Raw genomic sequence first — 26,200 nt, forward strand, 5'->3', positions numbered from 1 at the left:
GACCCCTCCAAATCCCCAGTGCTCCTGTCGGCAAAGTTTGACACAACCTGCTCTAATTGCTAACATGCACACATGCGATAAAGTATATTTGCTGTAGGATAAGGGGATTAGGATGCACAGATCTGAACCTTGGGGATATGCAGGGGCAACGGCAGGAAATGTTTATGTGTATGAGGAACTACAGAGAATAAGGTACATGGTTAGTGAAGTAATGCAACATCAATAGGATATTGAACCAGGTGTCTCTGATGAGATTGGTGAAATGTTCCTATCGCCTTGAACATTGAATTCATAAACAGAACTCCTAAATAACAGATTAGTGGAAACTCATTTAAAATAGACTATAGCTTGCCATCCTTGTATATCCCTCATGTCCTTGAATGATAGCTCTAACCTCTGATTAATCACAGTCTCAAGTCTAATGGTTTAAATACTTTATTAACACCATATTCAGGGTCAAAGCAACTTTGTATAAGTGGAGCAATGTATGACTTTCCATATGCTTTCCTATATTATCATGCCTCGAGCGGACAGAAACATTAAAACTGAGCCAATATTCCTTCTCCCTTCTCCCTCAGGCTTGTACCTAACTGCCGCTCCTGCAAAGTGGGGCTACAAATAGAACCGTTCCCCACTGAACCACACTGACCTGGACACACCTGAGACAGGCCTCAGCCAATCAGCAGACAGGACACATGTCACACATGGCCATAGATGCCTAGACACATGGAAAAATGGGTCACATGCAACAGTGACATGCAACAATCCTGTTTTATGTTCTTCAGTCTTACTATCTCTCTCTCTATTTCTCCCTCTATTCATCTATCTATCTATGTGGAAGATTGAGAGTAAGACAATGAGTGAGCAAAGCTTTCACTTTGCCAGGAAAATGTCGAGACAACAGCAAGGTACAGTGAGTTCACATCTTCAGAGAGGGCACGCTGAAATTTGATTTATGAATTTTGACATTGACATTGTCCTCTCCATTAAAGTGTAAAAATTACTCAGACTGCTTATACTAAAATAGAACCATTTTCCTCGGCCAGTATTCCCACTTGAATTCCTCTTATTGACTGTAATGTATTCATTAGTCTGCAGATAACTCATGGCAGGGTTATGTTCCGCCATATTAGCTATGTATAGAAAATAATGAGTAACGCATATGCATAGGAAGAGAAGCAATCTCAAAGCACTGAATAAAAAAATGAAACTATATCGTGCACATAAAAAAATAACATTAGTACAAACACATGCACATACACACATTTGAATAATTCATTTATGTCCACTCTAAATAACATATTCACATAAACATGCATGTATGGATGTGCAGACAAATTTATTTATGCCCATGTTATACATAGCATTCATGTGTTGCATGCACACAGAAAATAGACATCGAATGTGTCCTGCAACTATCCTTTAGGCCAGTGTTGCTGTGGTTACTGCATGAGCATTGGCTTCCACCCCATCTCTGCACCTAAAAGTGACGGTGTGATCAGTGCCAAGCCTCTCACCATCACCCCGGACCATTACTCTGTCTGCTACTATCCGTAACAGTCATCACTATCTCTCCCCTACTACAAAAGGACAGCCAGCTCTCCCTGAGTTACATTTGATCTTGTCAAAGTCACTCCTCACATTGCCAGACCTGGTGAGTGGCTACAACCCCAGTGTCTATAGGCTTTCTTACATGGGAGTGTTTTTTTTTCCTTGTGTGTGCGCGCTTGTTACATGATTGGGTCTATCTTTGTCCCGGCGGACAATCTTAAATGAGTTCTTGCAGTCACACGTGCAATAGAGGTTGTGGCAGCAGCATTACTTCTGTTTCTTTAATTTTCTTGTTGTGTCTTACAGGCCCTCGGGTCAATGCCCAGTGGACTGGAGGTCGAAGTGAGAAAAAGCAGGATGAGGAATGAAAGGAAGAAACTCCAAACTTATAAATGTGGTAACAGCATGTGTCAACATTCAAATCTAGCAAGGGGTTATTGGAAACTGTATAAAATATGCAGTAAAAAACCCCAAGTGAAGCATACAGAGTGAGAATCTGAGAAAAAATAACTTTTTTTATCTGTCCATCAGCATCCACTTGTCAAAACCATAGACTGTAAAAAAAATAATGGACGTAGCCACCGTGACATCACCCATAGGTTTGTGGACACCTGTTTTGAAGCCTCGAGTTTGCATTTTGACCGTCTCCACCTTGGATTTTTGGAGCCAGATGTGACCATATTTGGACTAGAGGGTGGAGGTGACCCTAACACTGCGTGCTGCTAGCTTGGTTAGCACGGTGCATTTACAGTCTAAGATTAACTGTGATAATGCTAATGCTAATTATCGCTAACAAAAAACAGACTTAAAACCATTCAAACAAAATGTGCTGACCAGAAAAACTGAACATCTGACTCCTTAGATAGTCTTTTAGTACAACCAAACACTGAACCAGACTTTTTTAGGCAACCAAAATGTTACAATTAACTTTCATGAACGGAAAACACAATGAAATGATGATGGCTATGACTACGCCTAAAGCTTACCCTGCTTTATTGTCTATTTTAGTCTAAATGGGACCATAATTTACAAAATGAACATCATGCCATATTGATGAAGACTTGAAACTAGCGATTGAGACCATAAACTCATTAGGAAACTGTTTACTGAGATAATAAATCAAGTGAGAACTAGGGTCATTTACTCATAGACATCTATACAATCAGACTTCTTTTTGGAGCCAGTGGAGTCGCCCCCTGATGGCCATTAGAGACAATGCAGATTTAAGTCACCTCCACATTGGCTTCACTTTTCCAAGTGGGTCTGTCTGTGAACTGGCAGTATTGACACGACACACTCACTTTAGGCATGAGCGGTGAGATGGTTAGGGCCATTACGGTGACAACATCAGAGGGGAGTGTGTCGTGTAGTAAAGTGGGTGTGTCGCGTAGGTCTGCAAGACTACAGATGGACCCTTCTCCACTCCACTTCAGATCCGGAACTACCTGCTTGGTCAAAACTCAACTTGCCTTTCCCTGTTTTGAACAGATAAGGAACAGCCGTGTTCTAAGTGTAAAAGACAGCTAGATTAACTGACTTACCGGATAATGTACTGTGGGCATAAGTATGAAAAATACTGATCGTCTTTTGTTACTGTAAAATCAACTTAATTACCAGCTTTCTATTATAGTCTTTCTCTGTTTTGCATTTTGCCAGGAGGATTTGCTGGAGTTTTATTCTCTTTTCCTTGATGACTTTGTTAATAAAGGCCAGGAGGCAGCAACCATTCTACCAGACAGACCTGCCCTGATTAGTGTTGTGCACCCGTATTAACCTTCAATGATTACTTCTCATCATCACCATTAGGATGCAGTGAAGTCCCAGGTACTTAAGTATCATCCAAGAAGATTCCCAATTCCTAATACAAATGAAAAAGAAGACAACCACCCTTGAAAACAGATTGGTTGAATCGGGCTAAATTAGTGACTTACTATTTTGTAATTCACAAGACTTAATGACTATCTGGATTGGTAAAACTGATAGACTAATAGGCCTACATCCTGCTTTTCACCCTACATCTGACGGATTTCCTCGGCCAAACATCTGCATAGTGATTCCATGTGATCCTTGATATTTACTGTTTGATTGCGTATGTTCCATAATTGGATGCACAGGAGCCACTGGAATGAGAATTGAACGCTCTATTAATCTCACTTAGGAGTATTAGTGATGAGTCACAGAGACTAGGAAAGGAGACGAGTGGAGAAACATAATGCTCTTTTCACCTTGGTCGAGCTAGAGCTTTCTGTTCCACAGAAAGGATTAAATCCTTGTGTGAATGCTTGCGTGTTTGTGTTGAAGGTGATGGTGTCATTCATAATTGAATTTTAATTCCAGAGCAAACTTTACCAATAAATCAACTGATATGGTCTCATAGCAGATATTAGTATTGATAAGTAACAAGAAATCATGGTGCAGAAATGTCAAAAACATGTTGGACATAGTTTAGAAACAGTGACGCCTTTACATTGTTTGTCCACCAGAGAACATTGAAAAGTTTATTTTTCAGCGGTAAAGTGTCCTGCTCACTGTATATTTTGGTCACAATTCAGTAAACAAATTTGTGGGACCCTTATTATAAATGTTTGTTTATGTGTTTATGCAAAAAAAGAAAATTGGTCAATACATTGTAATCATTTTTTTTAAACTGTCAAACTTCGAAAATGGTATCTGTCATGTATCTATCATTGGTTGGGCTATAATTTAAATCCCCTTATTGCTACATATGTAGAGTGTGTCTACACAGCTCATATTCTGATGAAGTGAAAGAAAAGTAAAAGAAGAAACTCCATGATCATTACACTGTACTGGATAGATGGAAAACTTTTCTAATATTCAATACTTATGACCAGTGGGACAAAAATTTAACATTTGGCCTAGAGGTGGCGTGGCACCATGTAAATCAACGGTGTATCCTCTTTATGGTGACTTTTTTTTTGGGATATCACAGGCTCAATTACATTGTCAGATTTGGCTCAACTTTCACCTTCAAGTAGTGTTGTCACTTTGACTTTTGTGTGTGTAATGTCTTTGGAAATGTTTGATTTGAGTTGAATAATACTACATTGATGTACAGTATACAGGTAAATATGCGCACCAGTTTATATTTGGCTTGTAACCATGCTAAATCTTAGCATTCATGTTAAATTACAGTTGAGGCTGATGGGAATTTGTTTGTTTTAGAGGTACCCTGTCATGAACTTAGTGCTGGAGAGGTGAGAATTTTGACCTGTTAGTGGTGCTACATGAAGAGTCAGGGGATATCCAAAGTCCTCAGGAGTTATCATCCTGATGCTATGAATCCCTGTAACAAATTCCATGGCAATCCATCCAATAGTTGTTGTGATACAGTCAGTGAACCAAAGTGTTAAACTAACGCTGCCACCTCTTGAAACAAATAAAGCACAGTAAGTGGTCAATTCACTAGTTTACCTGTATTTTATTGGTGTTGTTGTCCTTTCAAATATTTAAATAGACATAGAAAACACACAAAAGTCAAAGTCAGAGCTCTTGTATTGCGCCAACACTACTTGAAGTTGTTAACCTTATACAGCCCGTTTTACATGATATATCTTCCCTTTGCCATATTGGTCCCATCTAAGCATTTGTGTGAATGATCTATGAAAGGTGTTTAGATTGAAGCTAGAAAATCCATCCATTGTACTCCGTTCCTGGCCTTGTAAAGTAAAGTATGCTGTCGTATGGATGTGTGTGTTTGTGTGTTGCTCTGAAAAGGTTACACTTGGTGTGTGTCCCTCTGGCTCTATGTTCAACACTGACTGTGACTGATTAAGGGAAAAGTGTGTCTGTTCAATGTAAACGTGGTGGTAGGGCTGTGACAGGTAGATCGCTACTTGGTCCCACAAGTGCAATTCTCTATGAAAGACACAGTCCTTAACAAGACATCCATAACATCCATTGTCATAAGGTGATGATAGTCACTCCAAGAAAATATAGCAGTAAATTATTTAAAATGACATTAAATCTGTGGCATAAACATGAACACTAGTTTTTGCATTTCTGTTGCACCTACATTGTGGGTTTTTTCATATTAGAGACTGTAATTCAGGGTTAGGAGTTCATGAGAAATTCCACAATATCCAATTGCATATCAAAGAAGTGCATTCTGCACCCTCTTGTTATTCCTCTACACTTAATAGACTTGTAAGATTTTCAGTATGCACACTTCGTCAGGACAAAGATCAGCTCCTCCTCTGAGATGATGTTTCTTACAAATATAGATTGTCCCATCCAGCTAATGTTGTGTCGTCCAGTTAAAGGGAGGGATATCAGGTATTTATATCACTGTGCAGGTGAATCCTCTGTGATGTACATCACCATAACATGATGCAGACGTTATGGTTTGTAAAAGCTGAGCCAAAGTTCTTAATGTGGTTGTCACACCGAGTGCGACCACACCTGTGTATGTCCTCTTTCAAGGTTTCAAGGGAAGAGACCCCATGTAAACTTCATCTCCCAGAAGTGTTAGCTGCACAAAGAAGATCTTACCTGATCTACCTGACAATACAGCTCAGACCTGCATACAGTAAGTGATTAGACAAATGATGGAGGAATAAACTCAATTCACTTCTTTTATATGTAGAGTATTATATCAAGACACATCTCTTATATATTTATTTTTCATAAAGGACTACATTTTTCCTTTAAATAATTAAATATAAACACTATATATTGGTCTTATAACCTCTATACATTTTTATTATCTTTTTTTTTCTTTAGATGCTCAGTAAGAAAACCAGAGCTGCAGGCCCAGTGCAGACCCTTAGTGATCAACTCATGGTCCTTAATGTTCTCATAGCAGCATAATGTATTTTAAATCTTGTTCTGATTTCATTATAATGTACTCATCTCACTCTAATAGGATTGCACGTAATGCTCTGTGAGCATCACTTCAAAATCAATTAAAGATGCTCTTTCATTTCACAATGTCAGCATTTATAGTCTCCAAAGTTTAAGGCAAAGTGCACATTTTTAAAAAAATCACATTACTCTCTTGAAGCACTAACAAAGAAAGAAAAATGCTGCTACTATCCAGCCTTCTATTCTATTTATCAACAAGGGAATATGCTATAATTAATTTCTCTGCATAGAGGATTCACAAACGTGTTCTTTTTGTTGGTTATTAAACTGGTCGGTTTCAAATGAAAGGCCTTCCCAAAAGACCGATCCATCAATATAACTGGCAAACAAAGGTAGATTAAAAAGCAAAAGCAAAAATGTGTAATGCTAAAATTTATATGCCTAGTAATATAACTATATGATACATGTGTCAAAAAGCTGTAGGTTTTTGGGCGTATTTTATAGCGCCTTTAGAAAGACTAAGGTATAATATCATTAATCATCTATCTGTGATGAAAGAATACAGACTACCTCGATCCCTGCTGTAGGTCTGCATGTGTTTACAGGGAATTTGGGTGTGTGTTGGTGCTAGATTTTCTGTGAGAGTCAGGATATGTCTAGAATATTAATGACCTCTTTACACCTCTGATTGCCTTGCCCTTAGGAGCAGAATGATGAAAGAGAAAATTGGGAATAGCGAGTCAGAGGTGAGTCTCAGGGCTTTTCTCCCAGCATCCCTGTCTGGGGATGAAATTTATCCTCCAGCCTGTTTGCTCATTGCAAACTCAGTGTGAGCTCTTATGTAACATAGACAGAGGCCCACTGGAGTAAACTCTATATTGTTGGTGCAGTATCATTTATTCCTTACATTGGCGCAATCATTAAATTTTTAACGGGTTTCATCCTCTATCTTTGAGCTACAACAAACTTTCAACCCTAAACTACCTTCCTTGAATGACAAGTGAAAACTCAAGAGTGCTTGCTACTTCCCTGAAATGAGCATGGTGATATGCAGAGATATATAGTACAGTCAAATCAAAAGTTTATGAGGTAGTGTACAGAGCCCTCTCTGACAACACTGCTCCCCTGGTCCCTCGGTGAGAGCTAACTCAGTTTGGGCATCAATAGACAAAGCATGACATTTTACAGGGTTGGAATGAGCGCAAGATCTGCTGTCTTAGTCTCTTTGTGTGCTGGAAGGGGGCCAAGAGCACATCTATAACCCCCCCTGTGCCACTGACTGAACAGAGGGGCTGCCAAGTCAGTGTTTGGCACACCACGGATAAACTCCACCACAGTCATAGACTAAATCCCCAAAGGAAGATTTCAGATACCTAATGGGGATTAGACAAACTAAGAAGGCAGGTTGTGGGGAATTTATGAATAATTGAGCTCAAGGAAGCCAGCAAACAAATAAATGCGCAACAAGGGAAATGTCAAAACAAAAGCCTTTGAGTTTACTCATGTGAAAAAGGTGCATTAGAGGGATATTGGGGTTTGAATACAATGTTGTGTTTGTTTTACTGAATGCTGCGTGTGTGAATGTGTGTGTGTGTGTGTGTGTGTGTGTGTGTGTGTGTGTGTGTGTGTGTGTGGGTGCCAGCCTTGAGGTGGCCATCAGCATTCAGGAGTCAGCAGAGGTATCAAGGTAACAGCAGCGAGCACGACAGAGGAAAGGGATTAATTGTCACCTTTACCTCAGCATTTCCATCAGTAAACTGTGCTCATTAGATCAGAGCAGTTTGCTCCTTGGAATCCACCAGAGACCGTTTAGCTCACATCTTTCACAGAGGAGGTTAAGAGTTGCTTTAAGACACAACTATACACAAACAGCATCAAGTTGGGAACAGCATTATCTGCTTAGATGCTAGAGGCATGCATGTACATGTGTGTCAGAATAAAAATGCACATTAAAATAATAGTGTTAGTGTGCAAGACTGGAGCAGATGGTTTCCCACATAAAGATGGATGAACTTGTTGAGTGTGTAGTGACGCAGTGTGTGCACATGATGATGTATATTTCTTTGAAACAACTTACTTATGATTTATATACAAAGCTAGAATTCTCACTATATCACTGCAAAACAGTCTTATTCGTCACAGTTATTTAGTCTTTTATTCAGTCCTTATGTTATGGTTCTATCCTAGTTTGGCTCTATGTTCCTTAGCTGCCATTATCCACCAGTCCACCAGAGACCCTCAGCTTTTGTGGGAGAAAGACAGAGACTTTGAATATTAGGATGAACTGACCTTTTAATTCTATGTTGTGATGTTACATTGCCATAGATGCCCTTTGTGTTTATTGATCTGCCCTCTATCGATAGTCATGGATAGATTGAAGGGGAATCTGTAGGTGGACAGAAGGTGGATGTTCTGTAAATATCTAACATGCTAAAATGATTCGACAGTATCAGTCTGTCAGATTTTTGTTGTTCCTTACGTTGGTTTCACTTGTATGTTTGAAAGTTTAAAATGTTAGTGTGATTTATTGAAGAGAGGATTTTGTGTCTGGGTTTTTGGTTCACTCTGTGTTTTTCCTCCTGTGTTCCCAGCCCATCACACTTTCCCTCCACACCTGCCCTGCATTAGTCTCGTTAGCCCTGCCCTGCTCTCTGTGTCTTTCCCAGCCTATCAGCCCCTTTCCTGTTCTGTTCCACCTGCACCTCATCCCCTTGTCCATTTAGTTTGTATTTAAGTCCTGGTTTTCAATTTAGCGTGGTTGGATCCTTTGTTCTGCTCGGTTTGTTTTGCGCTGCTCTGCATTGTTCAGTTTAGCTCTCCTTGCACTCCAGCCTAAATAAAGAAGTATGTTCTCCAGCCTCGCTCAGCCTGCAGTCTCCTGCATTTGGGTCCACCTGTTCCGCTCCACCTAACACTTTAACATATTCTTTTCTCAAAAAAATCTGCAATTCGGGGTGAGATTTTTTATTCACCTGATTCTAAGACAAATCACTCATGTAATTTCCTTGATATTAGTTCATTAGAAACTCAATTCACACCTCTCTGCACAATTCTTGAAAGGAAAGGAAAAGTGATATCACCTCACCCCATTAGCAGAGGTTTTTAATGTATTAAGAAAGTCATAAAGGCTGAATATACAGTAATACTGAATAACTCAGAAGACTGCTGTGTTAATATTGATGGTACACTGATAAATCTGTGGACACTGACACTGCTGGGGATGATTTTCCACTGATATGGCCACTTCTCAGCCTCAGGACTATTGTTACGGTAAATAAACCTACTTATCCTCAAAGTTTTGTCATTGAAACGTAGCTAGTTTGTTTCTTGAGGCACAGCATGACAAAAAGGGTTCAGAATTTTAATGTCAGTGTAGTGTCTTCGGATAATTACAGAGGGCAGTTGACCATGAAATTCAACCCACCTTGTTATTCAATGACATTTGAATTATTGGAATTGCTCACAGACTCATCGGTTTAAAAGGCCAGCCCGTGGTTGTGTATTTGTGTGTGTGTGTGTGTGTGTGTGTGAGAGAGAGAGAGAGAGAGAGAGAGAGAGAGAAAGAGAGAGGGGAGAGAGAGAAAGAGAAAGAGAAGGGGAAAGTGTAGTTTCTTTAACTTCTATTCTTGTGACAGCCAGTTTGAGCTTAAGGAGCGGGGACATTTTTCACAAGGTGAGGTCATTTTGCCCTTCTGTATGTTATCAAGGGGCCAGTTTACGGTCAGGGACTTAATTGAATCAACAGAAGGTTCTTCTTAGCTATACAAGGGCACAAAGACATGAACAAGTGTGTCTGCATGAATGTTTGTAGCCGTGTGTCTAAATAACAATCACTAGCAGTTTGTCATTTTCAAACAAGACTCTGTAAAACTCACAGAGTGACTTTACGATGAGTAATACAGTGTATGCAGAGGTATTAATTCTCCATATTGTGCACATGTACTGTATATCCATAATCAGATGAATGTATGTGCTGCAGTGTGTGTGTGTGTGTGAGCTGTGAGCTTTGAGCCCTGACCTTATTGATATTCCAGTGGACTATACGTATTGGAGGGATAGGATCCCTGTTGACTCAATTAGGGCAGCATATTGTTCTGCAAAGCATTGAATAATGTGGGAAGAGAGACATTGACACCATCTGAGTCTGAATATAAATGACCGTGTGCTCACATAAATTAATCTTCTTTAAATTATGAGCTTTAGCATCAATGTATATGTATATTGTATGTCATGTATATTTCAGGCTTGATTGACATGCTTCAGTAAAGCACTGAAAGTCAAACTGTATCGACTCCTTAATCAGAATAATATTAGCCGACCCAGTAGTTACAATCTATACCACCTGCCCAAAGGGATAACGTAGGCTATGGAGTAATTTTACAGTATTGTGTGGCATAAAATGTAGAGGATTGTAAGCTCAGGCTCAGTAAGCCTGAGTATTACAGTTCACAGAAATTGACTTACTGTACGTGCTGCACCTGCTTCTCCTCAGTGCAGACAGTGATTGCTCTGAGAGTTTTTCCACCGAGGCCCTTTTGTTTTGCTTTGCTTTCATGAGTAAACTTACATGTAGAGATGATTACCAGACTCAGTAGACACAGAGGTCAGAGAGGAATGCAAACAGAAAATATCATGGACCAAGATATACTGTAGCTCAGTGTCTGCAGGGTGAGCAGATACAGCAAAATATTATTTTATGCTCTTTTTTTCCTGAGCTTTCTGTCTGTGGTTTAAAAAATATTGTGGAGTTTTGTGAGGCTCATCCTCTACATTAATATGTTTTATGTCTGCTTTGGTATTTCTACTATACAGGTAGTATTCTATGTCTCTAGGGTCCACTATTTCACTGGAGTAGAAGTCTTCACGGTTCCACTCAGTTCTAAGGAACAGTGACTCAACCCCGGACCTGAGTCACACCATGTCCAAATTAGGGTCCTGTTTTAGGTGTCAATTCTAATCATGTGGGATGTCATAATCACTGCAGGTTGAACATATTTTTGGCAACTAGTAGACTCTGTAAAAAATTTACAATATTAAATTACAATATTTTTTTGGAATTTGACTAAAATATTAAATTGGTTAGAAAATTATTATCTTCTGTCTATTCATTGCCCAATGGGCTGTAGAATGTGTCACTGTGCTGGAGATGAAAATAGGGTTTCCAATCATTTCTTTGAAGCATATTAAATTCATTTTTTTAAACTTCACATTCTTAGGACATTATTATTAAATTGCTGCTTTTTTTTTTTTTTACTGCAGCTGCTTGTTAATTGATGCCAGAGTTCTCTCTCTACTTAGGTCTGTTCAGGTCGAATTTAAATCTGATCTAATTATCCTCTGTCTGTTCTGATGTTTTATGAGAGTGAATTTATGCACGTTTTCACCAGTCAATTTTGGATCAGGTCAAACATTTTGGACCTGCGATAACCTCTACTCTGGCAGGTGTCCACAATTTAGGAGGGTCCATAAAAACTCCAGCTAATGTGGTTTCAGGGGCCCTTGAATTGTTATATACGCCCCTGCTGGGATATAGCAATTGCCTTGATAGGTGTAAATTACAGTATATTGGTTGCACAGAAGCGCACTTACTGTTTGAATGGTTGGATAGCAAGCTCCCCTATTTCAGCCCAGGAAACCATTTTGTCAATGAATTTTGAGTGATGACAGAGGGATATTTCAGTTTTTTTTTTTTCTCATCAGTGAGTGATCCAGTCTCTGCGCATCGTTTTGCATCCTGATCGAGGTGTCCCATAAATGCAGTTTTTGGTCCACAAACCGCCCTGCGCAGAGAGAGAGAGAGAGAGAGAGAGAGAGAGAGAGAGAGAGAGAGAGAGAGAGAGAGAGAGAGAGAGAGAGAGAGAGAGCTGCTCCTCCTCCTCCTCCTCCTCCTCCTCTGTCTCTTCCCACCACTCATCCCGAAAAGCCAAGGTACGACGGTCTTGTCGGCGGACTCCTCTCATCATTTCTCTCCTCGCATAATGGAAACTGAATTACAGCAGCTGTGGTACGTTCGTCTCCGGTACTTTTCCGCTCTCACCTCAGCAGCAGCGTTTATCTGATGTGGCTCATCTCTTCGCTAAATAACTTCTTTCCCGGTATTTTTTTTTCCAGACACGCTTTCATAAATATCCAAACCTACGACGACTTGTAACTCAACTGCTTTGGAACAAGGTTTCTTTGGATGGAGAATTTTAAATCGGTGAGTTGTTAATTGAAGACTATATCGTAGATGAAACTGTCAGCACACAGTTTGTGTTGTTTAGTTATCAACCTGTTCAGTAGATTGTAACGCGTTTGCTTGTACCGTGTTGAGGGTTAGTAGCCAATTTGCCATCTGTTATTGTCAAAAATACTTGTTGAGAATCGTGTATCTAAACCAGATTCGTTAAATGAATCGGGACAATCATGAGTTTCATCAATCTTGATTAGAAAAAAAAAAATGCATCAGCTGAGAAACTCAACAGGTTTTGACGAACCGCTTGCTTGTATCTCTTAAGAAGAATCTCTAGAATAATAAATATTTCCTGTTTGTAACAAAGACTTAAACACACACAAAACTAACAATGTACAATATTTTATGATGCAGTTGCTTGCTTGCCTTCAGTTTCTAAACTAGGCTATAAGATGCAGTCAACTGCGGTCCTGAGAAGGCTGCTTCTCTACTGTAACCCAATAGAGGGGATCTGAGAAATATAACCTTAAAGTAATTACGGGGAAGATGATGCTTATTGGAAATTGCAATATGTTCCTCTAATCTCATGAAAGCTTTCTATGTCAAACAGAAATATATTTTATGTTGTGCACTGTAAATGTTTCTCAGCCTAAGTGTGATGTTAAATGTATTTCCTGAAAAAAATACTTTTTCTTCTCTCAGCTAGACCGCCTCATTAGACTATGGGTTGCATTGTTTGTTTTTATCTCATTTGTTACATCCATTCCCTTTTCTCACTGGTTCACTTTTTCCACTAGATCGGTTTCTTTAACACCACTTTTCCATCTCTCTCTCTCACATCTTCATTGCAACACTCATGTATCTCAAATTGTATTCCATTTTTTCTGTTTTCTCATTGCCTCCTCTCACTCTCTCCCCCGTCACGATCTCAACAGCGCTCCCCTCCTTCTTACCCTCACAGACTCCTTCCCTCTCTTCCTTTAGATGGTGAATGAGCTGAAGTCAAGCTGGTTGTGAAGGTGCTGGACTTGTTCCCCCCTACGCCCCAGGCCGGACACAGCATGGCAGCGGGAGTAGCGGCATGGCTTCCCTTTGCCCGGGCGGCAGCAATTGGCTGGATGCCCGTGGCCAATTTGCCCATGCCAGTGGCGCCCACTGAGAAGAACAAGCGGCAGGATGAGCTAATCATTCTCAATGTCAGTGGACGGCGCTTCCAGACCTGGAGGAACACATTGGACCGCTATCCAGACACCCTGCTGGGCAGCTCGGAGAAGGAGTTCTTCTACAATGAAGAGACCAAAGAGTACTTCTTTGACCGGGACCCTGACGTGTTCCGCAGCGTGCTCAATTTCTACCGCACAGGCAAGCTCCACTACCCGCGCTACGAGTGTATCTCCTCCTATGATGAGGAGCTGGCTTTCTTTGGCATCGTCCCAGAGATCATCGGTGACTGCTGCTACGAAGAGTACAAGGACAGGAAGAGGGAGAATGCAGAGCGTCTGATGGATGACCAAGAGGACAACAAGGACGCTAAGCTGCCCAACATGACCTTCCGGGAGACCATGTGGCGGGCTTTTGAGAACCCCCACACTTCAACCATGGCCCTTGTCTTCTACTACGTCACTGGCTTCTTCATAGCTGTCTCTGTCATCACCAATGTGGTGGAGACGGTGCCCTGCGGCTCTGTGCCCAACCAGAAGGAAGTGCCATGTGGTGAACGCTACACCGTGGCCTTCTTCTGCATGGACACGGCCTGCGTCATGATCTTCACCGTGGAGTACCTGATGCGCTTATTTGCTGCGCCCAGCCGCTACCGCTTCATGAGGTCCGTTATGAGCATCATCGATGTGGTGGCCATCTTGCCCTACTACATCGGCCTGGTGATGACTGACAACGAGGACGTGAGTGGCGCTTTTGTGACACTCCGTGTTTTCCGTGTGTTCCGTATCTTTAAGTTCTCCCGGCACTCGCAGGGCCTGCGCATCCTGGGCTACACGCTGAAGAGCTGTGCCTCGGAGCTGGGCTTCCTGCTCTTCTCCCTCACTATGGCCATAATTATCTTTGCTACCGTCATGTTCTACGCAGAGAAGGGGTCAAGCTCCAGCAAATTCACCAGCATCCCAGCCTCCTTCTGGTACACCATCGTTACTATGACAACACTCGGGTAAGAGTAGACACTTCTTTTAGCTGGATGCGAGTGCTGCGTGTGTGTGTGTGTGTGTGTGTGTGTGTGTGTGTGTGTGTGTGTGTGTGTGTGTGTGTGTGTGTGTGTGTGTGTGTGTGTGTGTGTGTGTGTGTTTGTGCAAGTGCCTGTCTGTGTGAATGAGTATGTGTATTTACTTTGTGAGTAAATGTTTGATTATGATTCGACTTGAAATGTGTGTCTGGCTCCGTGGCCGAAAAACCTACAACTGCTTCCATAGTCAGTGCCACCCTTTCCAAGATATACAGTTCTTTGCAAACTTTACGCATGATGATAAGAGACTACAGAGAAATGTCAGTTTTCAGTAGACTGTGTCCATCATGTTTGTACAGCTGACAGTATTCTTCTGAGGGAAAAGCAGCCATCAAGATGTTCTCTTCTCTCACAGAAATGGCTGTGGCACTGCCTGCCCTTTATATACCACCGATAAGACGAAGAGACAGAGAAAGACATAGATTACAGAAGTAGAGAATGTGGGAAAGTTGAAAGCAATGTAGTGAAACCAAAACATTGGATAGGGAATAGAAATTATATCATTACTTTCCTCTCTAACCTGCGCTATGGTTAGCAGCCATGCGCTTTCAGAATGAACTGAAACAGTGACTTCGCATTCTGAGAGCCCTCCTCCTCCTCCCTCAGTCCCTCTTTATGAGTTACACTACATTTGCCGGCCTTGAAAATTAAGTGCCTCTTGCTACAAAGGCTCTGATGCTGCATATCAAAATGCTCTACAAATGAGTGGTTCAGTTATTTGCATTCGGGTAACAGGCATAGATAATTACTGCTTTTAACATACACTTTTTAACGGCATACATGTTTCCATTATTCATTGAATGCCCAATTAACCTGCAGCCCACGACTGCTGTTATTGTTTTCTTTACAAACTCATGAATTGACTTTGATTGAGTTTTACAAGATGTACATATAGGGCATTTGGATGTATGTGTGAGTTATGTCTTCCAGCCTGTTTTTCTTCATTTTTATGTCATCATATATTTCCACCAGTCATTTTATGGAAGTGAGGGGAACCACACATATATCATTAATTTTACACTGCGTGCATGCACACACACACAGAGACTCACAGTTCTGTGATGCGGCACTATTAGGCCTAATGGTAATGTGTTTTATGAGCGTCCCCTGTTGTGGATGTGTGAGTCAGACTGAGAGGCTGACAAATTGCAGCATCCTGCTAAATGTCAGAGTCATGGAGGCCATAAATGGCTCTGAGCTCATTGCTGTGACACACTTGGCACCCTGTCATTGTGCCCTGCCATTCACAACCTGCCTGGAAAATCTGGTGTTGAGCAGATGTTTGATTCTGGATCGGTTGTTTGGTATTTGGACAGAGAAATTGCCCCTTAATTGTAGAAAATTGCATGAAATTCTTTGCTATATTGACTGTTAATTTTGTAAAACACACAGCAGCTTGCTTTGGTGTCCATGTTGGCCCGATTTCTCACACGCAGTACATATTTTCCCACTGGAGTGAGACCTGAGACACTAAACTGGTCTCCTGTTGCTTTTACAGTAGCATTGTGGAAGAGGAGAGTGTGTGTGTGTGTGTGCGTGTGCGTGTGCGTGTGTGTGTGTGTGTGTGTTAAGAGGGGAGTAGTTGTTGAGCTTGGCCTCATCAATAAAGTAGGGGCCAGAAGTGGGTGTCAGAGTGACTAATGATGTGGCCCACTGCATCTGCTGACTAATGTAAACCTGCCTGACATTCTGGTCTCTCCTCTTGGTTTACGTCATAAACACACATATACTAACCCTGTATGTGTGTGTATAACGTTTCTGTGTATAATATTTGTGTAACGTTTGCCTGCATGTTATAAGGCAAGGCAGTTTTATTTATAAAGCACGTTTCATACACAGAGGTAGATTCAAGGTGCTGGACCTTGCATGTAGGTTTTCGGGGATCAATCAATGAATGTGATTTCTGATTCACAAGCAAGTTCTGCGACTCTTTCCGCCACCAACTTGCATTGAAATCTGTGGAAAAGCATCCTGACTAGCTGTGCAGCAGTTAATACTCAACTGACTATCTAAATAAGATAAAAGCTAGTTCCCACAGACAATGTTTTCCTTGACTTGTCTTCCTGTCTAGGTGCCTGAGGGCTTAGTTTTGTGCTGTAGAGTGTGTGTTCAGCTTTGTTCTCCTCCTGCAGATACTCGTATCATCTGCACTCTAATGTTTAAAGGGGACCTATTATGCTCATTTTCATCTCTATATTTTTATTCTGGGACTCACTAGAGTAGTTTTGCATGATTCACACAATGAAACTCCTTATTTATCTTATACTGGCCCTATATGCAGCCTCTCAGTTCAGCCTCTCTCTCTAACAGGCAGTCTTAGCCCCTGTCTCTTTAAGGCCCCCCTCCCAATGAGCCCACTCTGTTCTGACGTACATTTACCACATTATTTGACACCTTGGCCACGTTTAATATGAACATTGTAGCAGCATATATATATGACTGAAAATAAGGAAAAGCATAATAGGTCCCCTTTAAGTTACTGCTAACTTGTATGCTTTTGCCCCAGTGTTTGTGCTGCACACTAGTGTTCATTAGTAAAATAGAAACATGGCAACAAGGATGCCCTACCTTTGCCACATGCGTGCTGCCTTCCCACTGTGGCTTTTTGAGTGTGTTTATCTGACTATAATCCGGCCTCAATCAGAATCCATAATCCCCTTCAACAATGGGCAATGAAATACCAGGTGAATAGCTTTTTGAAGTGTGGCTCTCTTCTGTCCCACTGGAAATGGAAATTGCTCTTAATGACAACAGTATGTCAGAAGAGAAGGCAAATGGAGACTGGGCTGACAGGAGAGGGAGCAATAGAGGGGATAGACAAAAAGTCTGTTTATTGCATCTGACTTTTAATATAGTTTTTTATATATATCAAAACCAGATTGGAGCAAGATGAAATTGCAGGGGACGTATTTTGGTATAAAATCCTCAAAAGCAGACCCTGTTGGCTATATTGTTCCTTTTGACCAACCGGACAAAATAAGGTTTAACCAACCAACCAAGCGAGATAGCAAGCCATCAACCAACACAGCCATCCTTGCCTGTGTTCACTCAATAGCAGGGCTAAAAAGCTTAGCTGAAATCCTGCAAATGAAGGGCAGGCAGGCACACAGTGGTGAGGCTTTAGCTAAATCAGAGACATTTAGGCAATAGGACCTGTGAGGGATTTTATTCCCTAAGTTGTTAAACAAATTGATTTTGACCTTTTTGAATGACAATAACTTTGAGCATTTGTCATATTTGGTTGAACCTGTTTTATAAAGAGTTGTCTGACTGGGGAGGAGGCAGAACGGTTTATAGCAACTGCTAAACCTCAGCTTTTCATTACGGGTCCATCAAGACTTCATGTACTGTAGTTCACATCTTCATTTGCATTGTGAAAGAGAAAACTAGGCTTAATTATCTCAGTGTGATCCAAGTGCAGCAGTTAAGTTTGTAATGATCTCTAACAAGACTTTTCATCTTTGTATTTATTATCTTTTATCATCATAATCTGTTTAGAGAATATTTTTCATATTGGATAATGTTCAGCCATGAGACCAGGTGCTTTAATTGCTTCAACTACATTTTAATCATAGTAAGTCTAAAATGTTATCACAATTGAATGTCTAAATACAGTGGCAAACGTTCAGTACACTAATATCCTCTTTGAAAATCCAGATAAAGGCTATTTAAAAGTATTCAAGAGCCGTGTACTGTATGTACATATTATATATTTTGGCCTCTAGCAATGAGTCACAGTCAGTCGAATGTTGAAATGAAAATCACTTGAAATAACAAATGAAATTACATCAGTTTTTTTTCCTCAATGACATTATGCTCATTAAAATGCTAATTCACTACCTGTATCTTATTTTCACTGACTGCACCACTTGAGAAACTTCTCTATATATAATTCTCTATATAGAATTGACCAAGTATTAACTAATTAATAGAAGGAAATAAATTGCCCATTTCTTGTCTATCCACTTCTTCTTAGAATGCCTTGTTGCAGATTTTCAAACAGAATCCTATCTAATGACGGAGGACATGCGCAAGTCTGCCATAAACATACCACTACTGTCAGATTTGGGTAAAAAAAAAAAAAAAAGTGTTGTAGCAGCCACCACCCATCAGCACTGACAGTCTGCTGCCATCAGTCGGCTGGGGAGACTGTTTCCAGACCTGTGAATCAACACCCACATCTCAGACATGTTCAGCGATTCATACAAAACTGCTGGTGTTGGTGTTGTCCCCATTGATGAGTTTTACCACTGGTTGGAGAAACAGTTGATTACTCAGAGCTTTGTATGCAGGATTAAGAATTATCTTGCAAGCTACTGTATGTTTACCAACTAGCCCTGTGGATAGTCCCTACGTCACCATCCTTCTAGAATCACGTATTTCACGACATGCAGGTGACTTTAGCTTGCACCACTTTCTGGTTTGACTTTTGATTGTCTTACAAAACATTCCTTTCATTGCTGCTAGCAACTGAAACTACAGGTTCTGTATCGAATGAAAATTAGGGATGTCCCAATCAAGTTGTTTGATCTGACTGAGTTCTTTAATAACGTGTATCATCCGATACTGAGTCCAGTCTGATACTTTTCAGTGAATCTTATTAGTGAATTTCCTAAACTCAGGACATAAAAAGAGTGTGAAATGAGGGGCTGTGTTGCACATAGTTGAATACACTTTATGTCTGTTACTGCACTATAATTGTATGTGTTTTTTTTATGTGGCAGCCTTTATGTCCAAGACAAATTTCCCTAGGGACAAAACAACTAATCTTGAATCTCTTGAATCTTGAACTTTAATTCACCTAAAAGACACAGCTGCCCAGTGCACACTCTACACACATACTCTCACATTAGCTACAACCTGAGGACAAGATAATATAGAACTTAATTCATTATGAAATATTATACTTGGTATACATTGTAAAAAAAAAATCCACACATGTTATTTTATAAATAGCAGCAGAAGATATTGCTGATTAAATATGTATCTAGCACATTCAAGTAACAAAATGTAGCCTAAATTGAGCATCTCTTACTTTTCACAAGCTTTTAATCCAAATACTGAAGGTCCTCATTCAAAAATAATAGCTTGATGAGCTTAAATTAATGATATGACATGAAAGTATGGTTAATTGGGTGAAAGCGACTCCCAAAATTAACCTGATGCCATGTTTTTTTGTTGTCAAAGTTTATAAGTGCCCTCATCTGTTCGCTTTATATTTGTAGTTGAGTATTTCATAGTAGATTAGGTTATGACACGACATGAAGGGCACTGCTTTAGACTAACATGATTTCCTGCAGCCTTCCTTTACAAGATGTGCACTGATATGTATGATATGTACTATATGCCTAGCTATTTTACCAAGGCATATGGTACATCAGCTATATACCTGTGTATGAGCACCAATACACCTTAGCCCAAACTGAGAGTCACATACTTTTGTCATGTAAAATCTCAGAAGTCAGTGTTCTCAGTGAATATTGTTGAAAAATATAACCTGACTGTAAGCGTTTTCTAGACCAGTATTGTATATTTGAAAAGCTTTTGCTTTTTTAAATGCAGAAAACATTGAAGATTTACATAATATTCATAGTATAATGATGGTGAAATGGCTGTTTGTCTGCCAATTTTCACACAAAGCTAGTCCTTTTCAGAGCATCGTTGCCTCTAATGTGTCTAAGACTGTATATAATTTGCAGTCTATAAATGTTTGATACAGTGAACGGTGTATATTTGTTTGAGCAATAAAAACCAACTAGTGCATTCTCTGTGCATCTTGTCATCTTTGTGGGCTCATTAGGCCATTCCAATTGATGAAGTATTGATGAGAGCTGGAGTGTTTCCGTTGTATTGTAGTCATTAGCATAGCCATGCCTGAGTATGATTAATATCCTTATTAAAGACCAGCTTCTTTTGATCACTGCTCCCTCAAGATCAATGCTCTGCTCTCTGTCTCCCAGACAACCACACAAGACCTCTCAAGTACAGTGTTGTTGTGTGCTATGCAGGGGTCTTATGCAGCATTCAGTCTTATGTACAGCATATGTACAGTATGTGGGGGATTTGCATGTGCCCGCTTGTGTTCACTTGTGCCCGTAAATGTGTGAGTGGCCGTCTTTCTGTGTGTGTGTGTGTGTGTGTGTGTGTGTTGTTAAAGTGTGCATGCATTTCCACCGCCTTTCACAACTCATTGTCGCCTAGCTCTGATTTATAGAGCATTTATTTGAGAAGCAACAGCTTGTGAAAAACGATGATCAATGCAGATGAGTGAGTATTGATTTGGGCAGTAGAGAGAAATGTGGCGGCCATTGTTAGTGCTACTAATTAGAATGGGGGTGATGAGAGTATGACTGAAAGATAGCACCTAAATGTGATGTCACTGACCCGTTATCTTGGATTTATGAGAGCAGTTAAGGAAGTAATTTGTCCATGGTGATTTAGGTCTAGGTCCGTTCTTAAAGGACCATTTCTCCAATTTTCAACCTTATCTCTAGCTATCTGAATTAGGGATATAATGTGAAAAACAATGTTGTCTGAGTCGTTTGACATGTACAATGATGTAGTTGGGGGCAAGGAAGAACTACAGGCCATTTCAGCTTGGATTTCCACTCTCCGCCTCAGGGTAGCCAGGGGCGTGCTCTAGATGCTGCTCAAAAACAAAACTTTCTTATTCCCTTCACTTATATTGCAAACTAGCTACGTTTCCAACAGCGAAAGAGCCATCCCAAAATATGAGTGCACAGGATGTTATGGATGAGCCGTATTTATTCAAGTCAGAGTATACAGCCGAAAAAATGCAGCGGAGAGAGCTGTGGCTGCATCAGCCGTGCAAGAGGATATGGCTGGCGGGGACCGTCCAGAACCTGAGCTGCCGAGAGGATTTGGGGGTTGGGCATTAGAAGCTTGTGCTCAATGCATCCTGGTTCCTGTAGGCACTGCCGGCACGGCTCTGTAAGCAGGGAAAACTCAGCTTTCACTGTCAATATAGCACGCACTGAGGAATTTATTGCTTCAATTGATTACATTTACCATCAACACTGATTGAACATCCACATAAAACCGATGAAATTTCACTTTAACCTTTACTTAGTTAAGATCAGGATCAGTGGTTGGCGGACCTGCTCTCATATCAATTAAGAGTTGGTTGAGTTTGTATAATGACTGAAGATAATGAGTGCATGACACGCATACGCTGAAGGGGTTTAGAGTGTGGGGGATTTAAGACTCTGATATGGCTACTGTGCATACAACATGTAAGAAATATTGGAAGAGAGCGCTCAGCTCTCTGGTTATTTTGAAATCATGTACTGAAAGTATGTTGAAATGCAAATAATCTACTTTGCGTGTACAGTCTCCAGTGAATACTGTACACTAGACCATATCAAATTATTTTTTCCCTTCAATATCCTTAACGACTTCATTAAATCAAGTTTAATTATTCATTAAAATAGTAAACGTTATTATGGATTGATTTATTCATGGGGTTGATATATGGAGATATTCCAGGAAACATTTACATTTGCAGGATTGGCAGGTGCTCTTATCCAGAGCAACTTACAAAACTAACCATCAACACCATTTGCACCTGGCATTAATCTGTGATCTGTATCTGGATATCGTATCTGGATAAGGAAAAACACAAATTAATGGCAGGTGTAAAAGCACACAGAACACATTGTGATTGGAATACAATCGGATTGGTTGGACATCGTGAAAGTGGTCTGGCTCGAATTATCATCAGATGTAAATGCAATCTGTACAGTACAGTGTTACCACAAAAATATCTGCCGAACAAGTTGGAAGGTCACCTAACTCTGCCTTTTACTGCTAACTTACTGCTACACAATCACTGCTATTAGTAAGTTAGTAAGTTTTCCCTGGGAAAAAGTGATTTTTATAAATCAGTGATGCCCGTCAGTGGCCTTTTTTTCACTCATCAGGCCAGTTGCTCCCTTCTGTCTACTACGGTCTGCAGTTGAACGATGTCTGGTAACACCATCACTGCCTGGTACGAAATCATGATCCAGACTCTTTTCGTTTGTGGTTCTATGATGGTGTAATGTGCTACCCAGCTCCGCATGGTTTGCTGACTCCCTCGGTGCATTCAAGAAACGCCTGAAAACTCAGCTCCTCCATGAACAACTTGAGCCCCTTTAGCACTTTGTTGATTGTTGCACTACTTTTTTTTTGTTTTTGGTATTTCCTTTGCGCTCAACTTGACTTCCAGTTGTTTTTTACTTTAGTTAAAAATGAAAAAAAAACCCAACTAAAAAACAACTAAAAAAACTTTTGTCTAGTACTGTTTGTCATTGCACTTATACCTAGTCACCTACTTGAGAATTTGTACCACGGCTCTTTTGAATCACTGTCCTCTAATGCTTGATTGTCTTGCCTCACTTGTAAGTCGCTTTAGATAGAAGCGTCTGCCAAATGACAAAATGGAAATGTAATACCTGGCATGAATGCAAAGGCACACAAATCAGTTGTCATTATGGAAATACACAGATTTCACATTAATACTGTAGTCACATAATTAGACATATAAAAAAACGGGTGAAAATGGGGCCTTGGACACCCCGTGCAACACATCAGCCCAGATACACTGTATATCAGACAAGCAGTTTTAGGACAGAGGTCAGTGTTCTTTACCCAGAAAATGTTTCATTATGTATCATCTACTCTGGAGCCTATGTAAAAATAGGATGCAGTAGTCTTAATGGACAGACAGTTATGGGTCAAAGATTTCACTTCCTGACAATATTCTCTGGAGGCTGCATCTGTGGTCTCTATGCTTGCACAGTGTTGTATTTTTTACCTTTTGTCTTTTTCTTCTTTTGAAATAGCCAATAAAAGTACCATAGGCGTTTGGCAGGAACCCAGCTAAGCCTGCAAACTTAAAATAATGGTTAAGAGACTAGCAAGGCATTGTAACTTCATATTAATGTGTCAGGGCTTGTCATGAATTGTGGATTAATCACTTCTCCTTACCTGCACTGACAGAGGTGGTTGGAACCTGACATAACAGAAATCCAAATTCATAATAACACTTTGAAATGACAGATTATCCACAATTCGTTATTATTCCTGATAAGAATAAAGGCAATATTTGTGTAAAATACCTGTGTCCTATTTCTTACTGGCTGTGCAGCCAAACCAGAGTGGCCTGTGTATTAAAAAGCTTAGTAGTAACATCTACAGTCACATTTGGCCTTAAGATGGTTTCTATACAACACTGACCTCCAGTTGAACTCACTGATATTGAAATAATTCATTATCATGGAGCTACACACACACGCACAAAAGCCTGTATGAGAAAAACTGAATGTCTCTCAACTCAACTTTGACCTCCCAGCTGTTATTTTCCCTCAGTTTCTTTCCTCACCCTACCAGGCAGGAGGAGAATATGCTCTATGCCACTACCTCTCACCTAGCTCGCTGACCCCTGTTCCCCTTTCCACTGCTGCTTAAAGATGGCAATGTTGGTCAGTCAATCTGCTGTTTGCTCAAGACTGAAATTTTAACAGTTAGGGATGAAATTTGGTGCAGACATTTATCGTTCCTAGGTGGTCCCACTGTGAAGGCATATGTTTATATGTTTAGTATGTTCTGTTCAGTAACTGAGTGTACCTTGCTAAAGCAATTATGTGCACCAACATTTAGTTTTATGTCCGTGGCTGCTGAATTGTGACTATATTGAGGTTGTTATAAAGGCAGAAAAATCACTAAAGTAATTTTCCAGATCCACGGTTTCTAGGTACACAGCAATAACTCACAACATGTTCATGTTTCTGCCTGTAGCAGTGGATGTAACTTACAACCACCGTGATTACTGACCGGGCCAGTATGTTCATTGCCTGTTGGTCAGATGCACCAGAGCACAGGGGCATATATCATAAATCTTTACTGTGTATTTAAAGAACTCCTCACAAAATTGTTGTTTTTTTTGGCTGTACACATAATCACTTAGATTCTTGTTAGCATATGATGTTAATACAGGTGAATCTTTCAACAATACACATATTGCATGTTTAATTAACTAACTTGAATGTGTGTGCTTGAAAGTCCAGTTCAGGTGAATTCTCTGGCTCCTCTCTAACCATGATGTAATAGCCAAGATTACGCCACACACATTTTGTACACTGACACCACCAACTGTGGTAGCAGTTGCTGCACCAAGTATAAAAAGCAGAAGATTGACTGATCATAGCCCCAGTTTAATGCCTCTCACACATCAGCTGCTGGTGTCATTAGCGAGCCTTCACAAGCAGCACATGACGTTTTATATGAACAAGAGATAAATTCCTTTTCTGTGGTAATAAATGCAACACATGGCCCGGCCCCAAGATATACACTGACACTTCCTAAAGACACACACATACCGGGAGAGACTCCTGTGTAGAGGCACTAGCTCAGCTACAACACGGGTACCCACACAGCAACTCTCTCAAAGGGACATAAATGTGCTTTGACTGTCAAAGCAGCGCCAGCTTCCCTGTCTTTCCAGTGGAGACACTGAGAGTCTGACAGTAGCTGCTCATGGCTGGTTAGCTCTGACTACCAGCGCCGCTGGAATGCACGCCACTATCCATGCTACACTGAACGGCTAGACAGTATCCTGTGACCCCACATCCACTGCATATGTCACACACTATGTAGCCACAAACCATGTCTCATACAGTCATTTGTAACCCTACACACAGCCCTCTGCTTTGTTGCATTTTTAAAGTATGCTGGGAGTTCACTCTTGAAATATTGCAGCTAAGTGAATAACTGAGAACACAATGTGAAATAGGTAAGTAACATTTTGGGGGTTGTTTACCATTGAATGCTCTAGAGCCGAGGTATTGCTTTTTTTTCCACTCCCCGTCATGCCTCCAAAAAACAATATATTGATTTCTAAGTTCATCAGCAAGAGAGGTAACACCACCCCAAGGAAATACAGACCAAATAATGTTAAGTTAACTTCTGTTAAGTTTAAATTTTATGTTCTTTTCTCTCTCTCTCCCTCTCTTTTTATGTCTCTCTATCCTTTTCTATCAGTCTCTCTCTATATATAGTTAATATTTCATCTTTAGTACAAATTTTACCAATTTTCCACAAAATCTGCAAAATGAAATGCAGATTTTTGTGTTTTTCTGCCCACTATTGTTATATAAATATTAAGAGTTGGGCTCATCAAGGTCATATAAATCTGTTTCCCTTGCACTTGGGCACATTTCCTTTGGTTGGTTTGATCTGCGGAGCAAAAAAGGTGGGCAACCCCTGATCTAAAGAACAAGTTAATTTAGTATAACAACTGTTGAAATGACCCAAGCCCAAAGCATAAACATCAGCTGTTTGAATCAAGCAGTCATGTATTTAGTCACAAACCCCTTAGAGAATTTTTTTTTTTTTACCTTATGATGGTGCTAGATGAAAAG

At 40.3% G+C, this 26,200-nt stretch overlaps 1 protein-coding gene across 4 annotated transcripts in view; it reads left to right on the plus strand.

Moving 5' to 3' along the window:
• The first annotated feature begins 12,218 nt into the window (after positions 1-12,218).
• The window catches only part of kcnd3 (potassium voltage-gated channel, Shal-related subfamily, member 3), a 98,448-nt gene continuing 84,466 nt past the window's right edge, over positions 12,219-26,200 (plus strand). For 2 of the 4 annotated variants that reach the window (XM_042409777.1, XM_042409779.1), the window contains exons 1-3: positions 12,221-12,376; positions 12,484-12,571; positions 13,529-14,708. In XM_042409777.1, coding sequence (XP_042265711.1) covers positions 13,606-14,708 — 1,103 coding nt within the window. In that variant the 5' untranslated portion in view covers positions 12,221-12,376; positions 12,484-12,571; positions 13,529-13,605. Of the gene's footprint in view, positions 12,377-12,483; positions 12,572-13,479; positions 14,709-26,200 lie in introns of all 4 variants that reach the window. The other 2 variants (XM_042409778.1, XM_042409780.1) reach the window with 2 other exon arrangements.

The sequence above is a fragment of the Thunnus maccoyii genome, chromosome 4 (assembly GCF_910596095.1).
Source record: "Thunnus maccoyii chromosome 4, fThuMac1.1, whole genome shotgun sequence".
In the NCBI taxonomy this organism is placed as follows: Eukaryota; Metazoa; Chordata; class Actinopteri; order Scombriformes; family Scombridae; genus Thunnus; species Thunnus maccoyii.